We start from the raw sequence: 15,044 nt of genomic DNA on the forward strand, positions 1-15,044 counted from the left end.
TCGACTCGAAAACCGAGTCACATATTTGATCAAGTTCGAGACTCGAAACACGTTTCGAGTTAAGTACCAGCATCGTGACATTATAGCACTTTATTATAGGCTGTCTTAACGTTTTCGCCAAGTCATTAATACAGCAAGAAATGATAATGACCTTTAAACAAAACAAATCCTGTGCAAACCTAACCTTGCCCGCTACCGTGCTACGGCGCTATAATAGGTACAAGTGCAACCAAACCTAGGCCTACCTTCATTTATGAACGTGACGTCGTATCGTGATTTTGTCGATAGTGGCGACAGTTTATAGGACACAATTGTCACATGACCATTTTATATAAAAAAAAAAAATGCTTGGAAAACAGCGTGCACTGTTTTCATTTTGTTTTTCATCCTGTGTTTACTTTAAATACGGTACCGCATTTGTTTATAAAATACGTCAATTGATTTTCACTGAAGAAAAATTTGTTGCAAAACGCACATGTATTAATAATCATCACGTTTATCGTGCCCCGTTTATAATAACTCGTATAAATAGAGATTTCCGTAACCTAAAAATAAAAACATAAAATAATTATATTGCAATATTTAGTAAATAACACCAAGTCGTGATGCGTGGAAATGGCTGCGTGTTAGGCCAGCCAGCCTTGCATTTTGGAACTAAATTTAGCTGTGCTCCGCTACGCAGCGCTGCGTGTCAATAACATTTAGGATAAAGTTACTTTCTTTTTGTTTGAATAAAATATAATAACAATGCTCATGCATTATATTTGGCAATCAGTTACTGATCGCCAAATCAAATGCATGAAATATTTATTTAAAAACATATTGATATTCTTGTAGTTGTAACAAGTTCCGGGCGAATAATCTTGCCGCGGAAAGTGTATTTACATTGAGAATGTGACAATGTGACAAGGCCTATATCCTTGAGCTGTTTTTTCATGTGGGGATCTGCCGGTGGATCGGGAAAAAAAAAGTTACGTAACTCGGGAAGCCTTCTTTTCACAGACGAAAGAGCCAAACTCCCGATCGTACATCTTCGTTTTTTTTTTGTTCATTGTAAATAAATATGGCGGTGTTGATAAAATGAAATACCATAAACAAGGCAACGGTATTTATTTGTACGCCGCCATATTTTTCGTTTGCAGTGTGTCCGTGAATATTTATTTTCGACAACTCATGATAACTATGGTCAATTAGGTTAGGTTAGCTACATTATAAATACTTTAAAACATTGTGGACGGTTGATTTGGTTAGGATAGCTACATTAAAGATACTGTGAAATCATGTTGAAATAAAGCTTAGTTTTTTTATATTTAAATAAGATAATGATTTGAATTAATCATTTAAAATATTTAAATAACATAATGATTTGCTAATTAATCATTTAAAATATTTAAATAATGCAGATGCATCTTGGATACACAATTTTTATATCAATGGGTGTAGTAATATTTTATTTATCATATTTGACGCAAAAACTTATAAAATCATGAAACTCGAACTGACTCGACCTCTTCAAAAATTTTGTGACTCGAACTCGACTCGACTCGAAATATGAATTGTTAAACTCGGCTCGACTCGACTCGAAGCCAAAAAACCTCAACTCGTCTATCTCTATTTCCAAAGTTAACAATGCACCCACTGGCAGCTCTAATGATAAATAAGCTGTCGATTGTTGGTGCCACAAATTTGTTGCTGCAAAGCTTAATGCAGGATCTGTTTCATAACTATTCTACGGTGAACATGCATCACAGCACACAACACAACCCCATGTACATGTGACCCAGAAAAGTTCTTCACGAGATAAAAACCGACACAAGGTTTGATAGGAAGCTTTCATATGTTTGATATGTATAAATGTAAATGTTTACAAATAAATAGACTGGTAATGAGCAAACTCCAATAAATCACTTACAACCATCGCAAACTACAAACAACGAAAACAAAAGACTTCCTTTTACTAAGTCTACTGCTGCTAACTCTAGTAATGTTTGATGGTAACACTAACAATTAAAAGGCAAGAAAAATTTATACTTAAAAGCGTGAAACCACCTAGTCAAACAATTGTAAGTTTCAAACAATTGATTCATTGTGTACAATACATAACACAATTCCTTTTGCCAACAAAAGATTTTCTCTAAAACACAAACAAATCCTTTCACTTTAAATTTTGGTCAGTTCCATTAACATGATACTTAGACTCAGGTACTAAAAGAAGTTGAAATGAACAAAAAAACATTCAGTGAAAAAAATTTGAGTGGAAATTTATAAAAAGTAAATAGCCTAACTATTAACACAAAATAATATTTGGCTCACTAAAATTAACAATTAAATAAATACAGTTTAAAAGCTCATTGAAATTGTTTTTGACTAATATATGTTTTTGTCTGAAAACTGCAGGCAATGAAAGTACAGTTTCTTAAAGCAAGAAAAGTCTAAAACTATGCAAAATTATTAAGGGGAACAAATAAGCACATGCAATATAAACTGTAAAATGTATGCTGCAAACCTTAGACCACGACAACATATCTCGAACTGAAAACTTCTTGCGGAAAATTCCTTTCTTGTGTATGTTGAGATTGTCTTGTGCATACTTTTCTATATCGCTCTCAGAGGGCAATTTCTTCTCTCGACTTAAGCCAACCCCAGCCGACTGCTCAAACACATGTAAAAAAAAAATAATACAGGTAAACACTGGCCTGTTTTTATCAAAACTACTGAGACTCTTTAAATCAATACAAGTACATAATTACATCATGTCCTACAACATATTGTATTGGTTTCCTTGCAATATCACTTTGCAACATTTATTCTCCCATTAAAAATTATTAAATTAGAACACTGATTTTGCAGACAAATCATTAGCAACAATTATTATGTTACAGCACGATTTGTTGATCAAAAGACGTTCTTAGTTCCAACAACTCTCACCATGTAACATTATGATATAACCAAATACCAACCAAGATAGGAACTCAATACAATACATATTACATCACACTCACATAAAAATAGTGATATACTGATGTAATTGTTTTAGTATCGTAGGGACAGGCTATTAACACAATAAATGCCAGTTTTTTTTTTGCTAATTCCCAATATAAATGTTATTTGAGTTAATTTTCTAAAAAAATTTGTAAATTTGTAAAATATCCTTTATAAAATGTCAAGTAGGTGCTACAAATTTTTTAACAGTTATCTAAATTTTAAAAAATGAATCACTCCACACTTGGAAATAAACAACCTTGTCCTGTAGGCTTTCAGTAACCTGACCTCATATTATATTCGTACTTTTCAGTTCATCTGGAACAAATGTGAATGTTTAAGTAAATGTTTTTGATGAACTTTTGTCCCATAAGACATATCAGTAATTCAGTTGAAATCGTCCAGGGCTACGGCCTCCCTTAAAGCCAGATGTGCCTTGCTAGCTCCAGGCATCCTTCTCCCACCATCACCCTCCATTCCAACCACCCACCAACATGTGTGTGTGCTTTTACATGCGTGTGTTTGTCCGCCCCTGCAAGAGGCGCGATTCGAGAGACGGTGCCACGCACCCTTAACATAATTACCATTTAAATAATTAATTGTCATTCTTTATTTTTATGTTCCCTAGTGTACTTTATGTTCACAGGCTAGGATTGAGCGGTGCCATGCGAGGCAAGTTTCAGAATTATCCGTTGCTGGTAGACTAATTTTTAAACTTAAGTAGAAATTAGTAACTTTTTTTATGTAATATTAATTCAGCGAAAATATGTTTAAATTAATTTTGAGAGACGTAAGGGCTTTACTTTGCTACTTTGTTCCTCCACATCATTGTCCGTTGCCCAACAGCAAATCCGAAGCTTCCTGTGACCATGAGACACTGACCAAATTGCAGTCTCTTCCGATCGCCGCTCGAGGTAGGACGCGTCTCTTGCACCTTGTTGACCTCACCGTGTTTCTTAACTGAACGTTTAACATCCGCCATACATAGTAAATTTTATAAACATTTCTTTCTTTTGCGAGGCCTACTCCGGATGGTATGCTCCTTTATCTAAATATTTAAAGTCCGCAGGACATTTTAAACAACACTACGATACTTCCTTCTACACCAGGTCACGCGGTGTCCTGACCCGCACCTAAGTCGGACGATTTGCTGTTGGCATTTCTCTCAGTTTAACTTAACGTGTAGAATTTGCATGTGCTTGTCTGATTAAGCAACGAGAGCAATAAAGCCTTTCACCAGACGCCATGTATGTTTCATCCTCCGACCAAGTGTAACACCTATACAGGAACCGGGGCGTGTGAGATGCCGTAAGAGTCCACTGGCGACCATCATTCGTGTGGAGTGAGAGAGCGTGCCCGCTGCTTAGAGCAGGCTGGCAGGTTAGATTGCAAGTAGTATAGGGGGTAGTCAGCCGAGTCTCACACGGGCGACGTCACGGCCCTGAGATAGTAGTCAGGTCCACAAGCCCAGTAATATGTGGTGGAGCCCCAGGCAAACAATCACGTCACGTTTAAGTAACAACCACCCCACGCGATAGCAAAGTTAATACATAAACAAAACCTGTTCACCAATTTTGTATTAGATAAGGAAGAAAGATAAAAACTAAACAAGATACACTATCTTGCATTTTGCTATAACGGGAGTGTGAAGTCAACCACAACAGTACTACAGGTATTTGATGTTTCCCCAAATGTTACATACATGAATCCAATATAACTTCAAAATATAAGCCCAAGCCAATTACTCCAGTTGATTTGTGAACAACTATAAATTAAACCTGCAAAATTATGTTTGCTAGCCATATTACACAACCAATTTTTTTTTAGGTAGAATAAGAAATTTCCCAATAGGCTTCCCCAATTATGCCATTTGTACAGTGACATTCACTAACTCCTCTACAAGACTGTCAAAATATCTATGCTCGAATATATACATTTATGCAGTTACATAAAATCACAAGACTGTTAGTTTTCTTCAACAATACCTACTGACTAAAAGAAACTAACAACATTACATAAGCCATTATTCTAATTAATTATATCACTACACTACACACTAAGTCTTTGTAAAACTTTTCACCACCAATATGACATGCTGTTACCAATTCTACTTTACTGTAAATTATTTAGTACATTACTTTACTCCTGCCATCCTGCACCAATGGTAAGACAGCAACCTAAAAATTGTAAGATGAATCTCTCTTTCATTCAAGGCAATCAATGCAATTTTCACCAGAACTCTTTTAGCAAATTTATAATGGAAAAGGTTCAACCAAATGGATAGCAAGGTTTAAATGTCCCAAATAATTACCTACATTTTTTATTAGATATACTATCAAATGCATTATAATTGATTATATAAATCTTCAACTTCATCTAAAACTTTGGCTGAAACAATTTTTGATTAAACTAATTATTACCGTAAAAAAAAAGGAGTTGAAATTAAAAAAAAATTCAAAACTTTCTTAGTATCAAATTTGTTTGAATTTATTTTAGATCATCTTAATATTATCTTAAACCTTGGTGCAAAGCAAATTTTTATACGACCATGTTATTACTGCAAGGGATTAAAACTAGTGTTTAAAGGTAAAAAAAAAAAAACAATAATTTCCTTAGTCTGCATATAATATGAAATTCATTTTAAGTTATTCAATGCTGAATACATTAAGTTATAAATACTCGTAATTTTTTTCCTGCATGGAAAATGAGCAAATATTTAATAATTATGTAATATTGGAAAACATAAATATGCTATGTAATTAAAGTTCTTAAAATGTTGCAGGAGTTTATAGATGTTTCCAAAATATTTCTAGAAGAAATAGGTACTTCCAAATCTACCTACACCTGTAGACTGTGCCAAAAAGGTTTTTTTTTTGTTTGTAGTAGAAAATGGTACTATGTAAAATGATAAAGCAACATTTGCAACAACACGCACAACAAATGGAACTGGAAATGTTTAAGTGTACTTTTAAAGAATCAAGTGAATTTGACTATCAACATACTATGCATTCAAAAAACCAAAGGTAAAAAAATTGTTGTTGAATATTTTTGGCAAGGCATGTTCTTGTACTTTATTCCAAGATTTCAAAAATAAAGAAAATGTGAATAAACTGACAGGATAAAATTTTTTTGTTACTGTACATACATTAAAAAAAAAACACAGGCAAAATAAATTACTGCATATAAACTCTTAAGTTAAATATAAATATGTATATATTTTTTTCTTTCCTGCAAGTTCGTAACGTTAAGAACTAGTTCCGAAGTCACAATACCTACACGTGCACCTTAACAAAGTCAAAAGCAAAGATATAGAAAATGTTGCTGCAAGCAGTGGCTAGAAAGTCTAATAAAAAAAAAATTTCTTAAAAAAAAAATAACGTGTGTAGTGTGACTATGAGCATTGGCAGCAGCGAAGTGATTTGAAAACTAAAGCTACACTGTTCTGGGAAAAGAAATGCTGATAAGGTAGGAGTTGCGAAGAAATTACAACATCGAACTTCCTGGAACATGTCGTTACCTTCAGCTGCTGAGATGCCGCCAAGACGGGGACCGGTAGCGACATGGGCCGGAAACTACTACTACACTGGTGGTGGCTCTGGGCGGAGGGGATAGGGATGGGCAAGGTCTGAGGTTTGGAGAGTGACACCAACTGCAAACACAAATTAACACAACGATACATGAATACCAATGTCACAAAACCAAGTGAAAACTCTCATGCAGAAACTCAGCACCTTACTGTGAACACCATGCAGAACAGGCATGCCAAGAAACTATCATGAGATCTACAAAAGTATCCCGCAAACTTCCGTTAAAATAACACCAAAGGAATGCCACACATACATGCTTTAAAACAAAATCAAGATATACAGCAGAACTAGCAGTAAAGATGCATTGTAATTACAAAAAATGTATTCATACTTACTGAACAATGACTGAAAATGATTTTATGAATGCTGTAACTGACTTTTTATTATCGAGGTGAGATGTTAGATCATTCACTATCCCTTGATATTTCATATTATGTAATTTTTAATAAGTACATACATTTTTTAAATATCTAATCTTGTACAAACAATGTAAAATAATATCCATTTTCCACTAACTATACCATGTCTTTAATACCTTTTTTTTAAAAAAAAAAAAAAAAAAAAAACACCTGCACACAATTAGAACCTACCTTCACATAATCTGGATGTTTATGAAAAACAAGAGAGATTGTATAAGAGTAAAGTTATAATTACTGAGGAAACTGCAATATTATAAAAAACACTGTTATGATTAAGAGTACTTATCTTTCTGTTCTTAATTCAGTTACGGTTCTTAAACATCAATTCTCAGTTCTCAGTTTACCTACACACTATTTCCCATCACACCAAAGATACAGTTTTTTGTAATAGATGGCATCTTTGTTTGTTCAATACAACTTCATCAGCAATCATTTCACCTAAATCTGACTACAAACAAGTCACCTAGCACCTAGACAGCACAGGTGCTTTTGACTCGGACGAATAGAGCAAGGCAACACCTACATCCAATGACGTGGCATTATATAGTAATGTGTATTAAATGTTTTTCCAAGAGAATATTTAATTTATGCACACCTATAACAATTTCTAGAGAAAAATGTAAATACCAGTTCACAAGAGATTAAATAATTAAAAATAAATAAAATATCATAACAGCAGCAAAACAAACCAAAACAATTGTGAGTTAGGTATATAATATAATGGGCAAAGGTTTACAAAGGTCTGCTAAAAAGAAATTTACACATATGATTTGTTGGTCAAGTTGAAGTGATGATGTAGGTAGGCCAGTGCAAATATCAGTTTTTTAGGTCGAATAAAATACAAAAATGAATTTCCAATTATTCGCAAATACGAATATTGAATACCAACAGTAAGAATGATAAATCGAATCCCACTAAAAATTTTTTTCACATCATGTAATAAATTCTGGAAAATTAGACAAATAATACTAAAAATAAAGTTGGTTTTGTCAAGTCAGCAAGGTAAACTGTATTTTAGTTCAGCAATATTTTAAAAAACAATTTTTGCTAATTTCATTTGGAATCTTAACATATTATTTACATTTTTTAATTATAGTTTTTATTTTTAAGTAGCAATGTCTGCTTCGTCATAGATGTACACAGCAAGTGAGCCAGTAGTAAAAAAAACTTGAATACTTGTTGCTTGATGTTTAAAACATAGCTTATTGTTCATATTTTGATTATGAAGTCCTATTAAAACATTAAAAATGACTTAACCTCAAAAGTAACATTGGTATAACACAAACTCACGAGGTTTGCTATGTCTAATATTCATTATGAAAGTAATATTTGTTAATTCAAAATGTAATGTTAGTATTTAAGGTCAAATCGAATATGAATGGTTTATTATTCGTATATGTATTTGAATATTCGCACAGGCCTAGATGTATAAAGTGGTAGCAAATCCTGCAGTGCATAAGTAGCAGACAGTTTCAAATTGTGTTAGTTTATTTTAAAGTATACTGACCCCGGTTATTTTTCCCATGTGTACTTTTGGCTTAAATCATCATCCTTGTCTCCAAATGAAAAGATGAACAAAAAAACCTCAGGATTTGGCACAGGGAACTCTGTTTTTTACCTTCAGCATAGGAATGGTAGAAAGAAGGCTAAAAGCTACCGCAGGCAATTTAAAAGATTTACTAACCATTACTTTCACATGTGCTATTCACTATTCATTGGCGGCTTGAAGGGAAGTTAGAAAGACGTGTCCGTTCGCGAGTTTCACTTGACAAAGGCATCTTACCAGAAATGTACTGTTATTTAATCAAGAAAAGGTTTCGCTGTAAATATTTCCATGGTACCGGTATTACATTCATGGTTCTTTGTGCCAATTATATTGCAGAGAACCAGCGGAACTGAGAAACGGAGACCGACACAACACTACATGAAATAAAACCCTACTATGAATACTGAGAAATTTTTGTTAAAATTGACCATATTAATAGAAGAGGTGTCAATAGTAGTGCAGGTTCAGTAAAAACCCATTTCATTCATTACATAAAAGTAACGCCAACTCGTTCCCAGTGTTATCCAAGAAAAAGACACTTTACAAGCCAGAATACCATGCCCACAAACCTCGGTCTTCTCTAGTATCGGAGAGTATAATGGAGGAGGGAGTGGCGCTTCCTTCTTGCGTTTCAGAGATGCGTGTTGTGTTTCCAGAGGCAGTGAGAGACTCGGATGTTGAAGGGAGGCGCTCAGTGAAGCTGGAGAGCATGGATACAAACCCATTACAAGAAACACATAATACAATACAAAACAACATTCACTAACAGGGCTTACGAAAATCACAGTTTGACTCAATAGTCAAATTAAAACCGAAATATCCAGAGATCACTAAATTATTTTTGATAATTTTATAAAGTTTTACTTCAAATGAATGTATAAAATTAATAAAACTGTAGAAAATTTTATTTGTCCAGGTTTGCAAGTACAAGTTGTTCATTATCGAATATCAATATAGTTTTGATGGGAATACACAGTAAAATTATTTTTAAAACAAGTTGTAATAAGTTGCTCTATAAGAGAGAAAAACACATGAGTGTTTCTGTTCAAAAAAACCCAGATATAATGTTGTAAACACACAAAAGTAAAAAAGAGCCAGTTTTTGTCCTATGGGAGGGACGATGGGGGAGATAACCCCGCCCCGTAACTCACGAGAACTAAAATAACAGGAGCGATAACAAAAAAATCATTTACACAAGCTCCTTGAAAGTTGTTCAAATAATTTTTTTTGTAAAATGTATTATTTTACTCTTTATAGTGTTATTGGTTAGTTTGACATGAATAAACAAACAAAGTAGCCCGTAAGAGAAAATACACAAACAATTCTCTAGTCACTGTTCTGCACTCAATGAGTCTCTGCAGGTGTGACAAGAATCCCTTGGATCTTCCAGCCAATCAACAGATTGCAATTGCCACAGACACAACCTTACTGACAATATTGGATGACAAATTCTCTCTACTATTCTCCTGATTGAAGCTCCCTAAGTTCCTCGCAAACCATGTGGCGAGTGAAAATGCATGATGTAGACCATAGGCTACCACGATGTTACCTAGCAAAGAATCATTAAAGTGAATTGTTATAGTATCATGTTTGATGAGAGAACCGATTTATCACATTCTTTTCAGATGAGCCTAACCCAACGTTATGTTCATGATGGCTAAATAGGAGAAGACTATAAAAATTCATTGATGTTCAAGCTTCTATTTTGTATAGTTATGAAAAGCCTGATTCTGAATTTTTTCAGAGGATTTGCTAATACAATATGTAGAGGAATATGATACAAACACAAAGGATGAAGTAATGTTGTATAACGATCGGTTGGATAATTGATGTTGACGTATTGACGGACGTTGGATGAAGGCGATGGGTATTATAATTCTGGCTTTGGAAAACAAACAATGAATACTTGATATCATCACTCATATATTTTTTCTTCCAGCCTTCATTATTTCATCTGGTAGGCTAACATACACTGAATAAAAACACTTTTAGATTGACAAAACCATAGCAACTAGTGATAAAAGACTTTTCAAGACATCAGATAATGAGATAAAATAGATTTTTAAAGGGATGTATGAGATTTATAAGCTTCCATGAGCTGGTCATGATCAGGTCATCTGCCCCACCCCAATAGCCACTGAAAAGTCACCCTGCCTGCGCTCACCGGCTATGCCCGCCCCTCGGGACTGCTGCATGTTGTGCTGCTGCAGACTCGGGCAAGTCATACCTCCCGACGCTATGTTTGTGTTGTAGTACGCCACTCCGTCCACGTAGTCCGCGTGGTTACGGCACTCTGCAACACGCACGCACACGCCTCACCACACGGTAATGATCACCTCCTCACCTCTTCCCCTTTTTTGACTACTTGGAAACCTGCCGACAGATATGTACACAGGGTGGCGTTTTTAATTCCACCAAAAAATGGAAAGAATTTTATAACAAATGGCGTGAGAAGAAGTTATATCCCCCCCCCCCCCCCCCCCCGGCCCACCAAATGGAATTCTGTATGCACTTCTTCCTGTGGGCTAATATAATTACAACCTTAACCATGAAATCATAACTGGACATTTTATTTTCATACTTGCAACATAGACTCTAAATAGAATAAAATTATTAAAATTTACAGAGAACAGGTAAATGGCAATGATTACATAAGGTCATGATAAAACTCTTTTTATGACATAACAAGGTGATGCTTCATAGAGACCATACTTCAATTTCCTATGACACTGAATTAAAAATGTTACATACTTTTAAATTCCCATTTCAACCATGAAGCATAAAATCTATGTATTTTCACTAATTTAACTAAATAGTTTAAGAAGACTGTTTGTAAAATAAAATAAAAAACAAACATCTACCACATATACTGAATGTAAAAATTCAGCCTAACACATGCTCAGTATAAAAAAAAATAATAATAATCTTGTGAGATGGGTGGGTAAAAGAATGTTATACAATCTCAATATTTTATCACATCTCAAATTGCCACGCTCAGCTCAAGCTACTGCCATCCAGTGACATCATGGCATAGTAGTGCAGAAGTGCGCCTGAGCACACTTTTTTCGGCACTAGTGTAAGCAGGTGTTCAGCTTTCAGCTGCATCTCTGGTTGTAAGTGAAAATAGTTTATTAACATTTTTTAAAAACGTAGAATGAATAATACTAGAGTGAACTTATCCCAAGCATGGTGGTAGGTAGAAAATATATAAACACAAACTAGATCCAAATGGAAAAATTTAAAATTAATAATTTTAGAGATAAACTTAATAATTCCAAAGTGTATGTAAAACAAAATTAGTGCTACATGTTAGATCTAAATTCTAACGTTGATGCCTGAGAAAAATATTTATATAAATTACTTGTATTGAGAGCTACAGCACTTATTATTTCAACTATACATCGAGTCATTGGCAGACTAGTCATAAACATATTTCACTGTGATGCATGCCAAATGATTATTACCAGGCGAGTACTTGGCACGCATCCTCTGCTGGAACTGGCTGTAGCTTTCCCTCTGCTCCTCTTCATCGTCTTCTTCCAGATAGTTACTGTCGTCCAAGTACTCTTGCGAACTGGAATCCTCCTGGTTCGACATACCCTCATCATCCGCAAACTCATCGCTGTCGTCCTCGCCGCGACCAGTCGACTGGTCTTCGTCATCAGAGTGGAGCGAGTCAACTTCCTCGTTCAAAGGGTCTCCGAACTTGTAACAGCCTGAATAGAAAAATTTAACCATTAAAGTTAAAAGCTAGACCATGAGTAGGCTAAATAACCATGCTTATGATCAAAATATATTGAATATGAAGTTTACAGCCATCACTTGGAGAGAAATTGCTGTCAATTTTTACCTAGAGTACATCTTAAAACTATACAACAGACTTTTAAGTAAATAACAAATTTTCCAATTCCATACCTTAAAACTAACAAAACTACAAGGCACATAATTTTAACAAATATCCAAGACATAGAAAAACATTATTCCTGTGATATTTTTACGAAGCAATTTTTTTCGAATCTTAAATATTGAGTTTCCAATACTTTTAATAAGAATTAAAAAAAAAAAAAAATAAACCAGGTTAAAAACTCCCCACAGACACGACAGTACAGAAACACTGAACTGTACCAGATAGCTTGGCCTGCTCCAGAATGTACTGCTGGAGGGGCAGCAGATGAGCGTGGATCTGAGGATCCATGTTGTACGTGTAGTCGACGTTGCTGTACAACGGCGCGTTGATCACCTTGTTGTCCACACTCAGGTTGCTCAGCTTGCACACCGCATGGTTCCCGTTGTAGCCACAATTACTCTGCACACACAACCACACTGTTCCACTAAGAGTTCAGCTACAGCAACTAATCGCCATTCATTTACAAAATCAAGTGAACCTACAATTATAATCATTTTTTCTCCAAAAATTAGACAGTAAATTTTACATTATTTGAATAGTTATTGCAAAAATAACACCAAAAAGCTACACAATATAACACAGAAATGCGAGTTAATATGCCATAAAGCACATAAATGCAACAAAAAAATCATTAAATTAATCATATTTAATCACAACTCAACTTAGATTACAAAAACTTAATCTTTTAATATATCAAATAAAATTAATGCATATTATTTAGCAAAGAGTTAGTACCAAAATGTATATACTAAATACATTGGAAATAATTTTTTTTATATTGTAATCATTATTAGTAATTAATTTTTATATTACCCAATTGGTAAATTTTTCAAACACACATATACTTGCTCATTAATTTTTACTGCTCCCAAGAAGTTACAGACATTGTTAATACAAATCATTTTAATGTAGGGATGGGGCGAATCCTGATTTCCTCGAATCCGAATACTAACTCGAATCCTCGACTGGAATTGCCGAATCTCGAACCCAAACCCGAATCTTTTAACAGATGATGTCCACATATCTAATGTAAGTGAGATGTATTCTGCTTGCACTAAAAGTCCCTTGACTTTATCACATGTAGATTGGTACATTTCTGGTATAAGTATATATAAAGACAACAATTTCTTCTTGAGAAATTTCAGTTTTAGTACAGATTAGCGGTTAGGATTTTTTCTATAAATAAGCTAGAGGTCTGCGAGCCTAAGAATTTTACTTCCAGCCGAGCTCGAGCTTTTGTGGTACAGTTACACTTTTGGGAAATTATTTTTATCTTAAACTTAATATCATGTTTGAATAAAGTATTAAAATGAAGTGGGCTTATTAATTTTGGGTAACTATTTACAGAGTGGGTAAATCTGTATTGTACGGATTAGCGCCAAAAAAAATCGTACAAATATGAAATAACTTTCATTATATGCTCTTTTACGTCCTCTTTTCAAAACCGCCTGCGGAGATTAAAAATTCCAATTACTTTTGGAGATATCGCCGTTCTTATTTTGCAATACAAGCCCTATGTAATCATTCAACAGACGCCATTTTATATTTTGCCGTGTGTGCGTGAATGCCTAAATAACAGAAATTTTCCATTAGGTAAGGTTAGTTACATGATAAATACTTCAAAATAAATGGAAATTAAAAATAATATCAATTAATTTTACTTGTATAGTTTTAAGTATTTATAATGTAACTGACCTGACATAACAAAACGGGACAAAGGTAGATTAGGTCAAGTCAGCTACAGTATAAATACTTTGAAACTGAACGGACATTAAAAATAATAAAAATTAATTTTAATGGTTGTTTAGTTTTAAAGTATTTATAATGTAGCTGACCTGACCTAACAAACCGGGAAAAAGGATGAACAGTAGGAACTCACGTAATTTTCATTTTACGTGATGTAGTCGTTCAACTACGTCGCGAAAAAAAAAAAAATTCATACTTGTAAACAAGCAACAATGGTGAACGCGGGAAGCCTACGATTCACTCATCTTTCTGGACATACCCGAATACTCACGTTGGCAAGCCTTCTTTCAACAGACGAGAGGCAAACGCCCGATCGTGCATCTTCGGTTTTTTTTTTTTTTTGTTTATTGTAAATAAATATGCAACTCATGAAAACTAATGGTCAATTAGGTTATGTTAGCTACATTATAAATACTTCAAAACATTGTGGATGGTTGATTTGGTTAGGATAGCTACATTAAAAATACTGTGAAATCATGTAAACGGTTTCCTAGCGCTGGATAGCTACATATTAAAAAGTTATTTGCTAAGCAACCATAAAATGATTTTACAGTTTTTTTAATGTAGCTATACTTACCTAATATAACCAACCATCCACAGTGTTTTAAAGTATTTTTAATTACTTCTTGCTAATTTTAAGAAAAAAAGGCTTGCCAACGTGAGTATTCAGTAGTGGTGCACCGATATGACTTTACCGATTACCGATTCGATTACCGATTATGAGAGCAATAATCGGCAGATACCGATTCAGTTACCGATTATAATGAAGAAATTTTTTTAAGTGTAATAATGCACACAAAAATTTTTATTCCCATGTGAATTTAATAACAAGATTAGGTAAAATTGAGAATACGGTT

General features: G+C 34.1%; 1 protein-coding gene across 2 annotated transcripts in view; it reads right to left on the reverse strand.

Moving 5' to 3' along the window:
• The window catches only part of LOC134533847 (uncharacterized), an 85,177-nt gene that overhangs the window by 13,726 nt on the left and 56,407 nt on the right, over window positions 1-15,044 (reverse strand). Inside the window, exons 10-15 of one of the 2 annotated variants that reach the window (XM_063371540.1) lie at window positions 12,660-12,840; window positions 11,999-12,250; window positions 10,699-10,827; window positions 9,104-9,234; window positions 6,500-6,631; window positions 2,507-2,650 (exon numbers count right to left, since the gene is read on the reverse strand). In XM_063371540.1, coding sequence (XP_063227610.1) covers window positions 2,507-2,650; window positions 6,500-6,631; window positions 9,104-9,234; window positions 10,699-10,827; window positions 11,999-12,250; window positions 12,660-12,840 — 969 coding nt within the window. The remainder of the gene's footprint in view (window positions 1-2,506; window positions 2,651-6,499; window positions 6,632-9,103; window positions 9,235-10,698; window positions 10,828-11,998; window positions 12,251-12,659; window positions 12,841-15,044) is intronic. The other variant, XM_063371541.1, reaches the window with a different exon arrangement.

This window comes from Bacillus rossius, chromosome 7, assembly GCF_032445375.1.
Source record: "Bacillus rossius redtenbacheri isolate Brsri chromosome 7, Brsri_v3, whole genome shotgun sequence".
NCBI classification, from domain to species: domain Eukaryota; kingdom Metazoa; phylum Arthropoda; class Insecta; order Phasmatodea; family Bacillidae; genus Bacillus; species Bacillus rossius.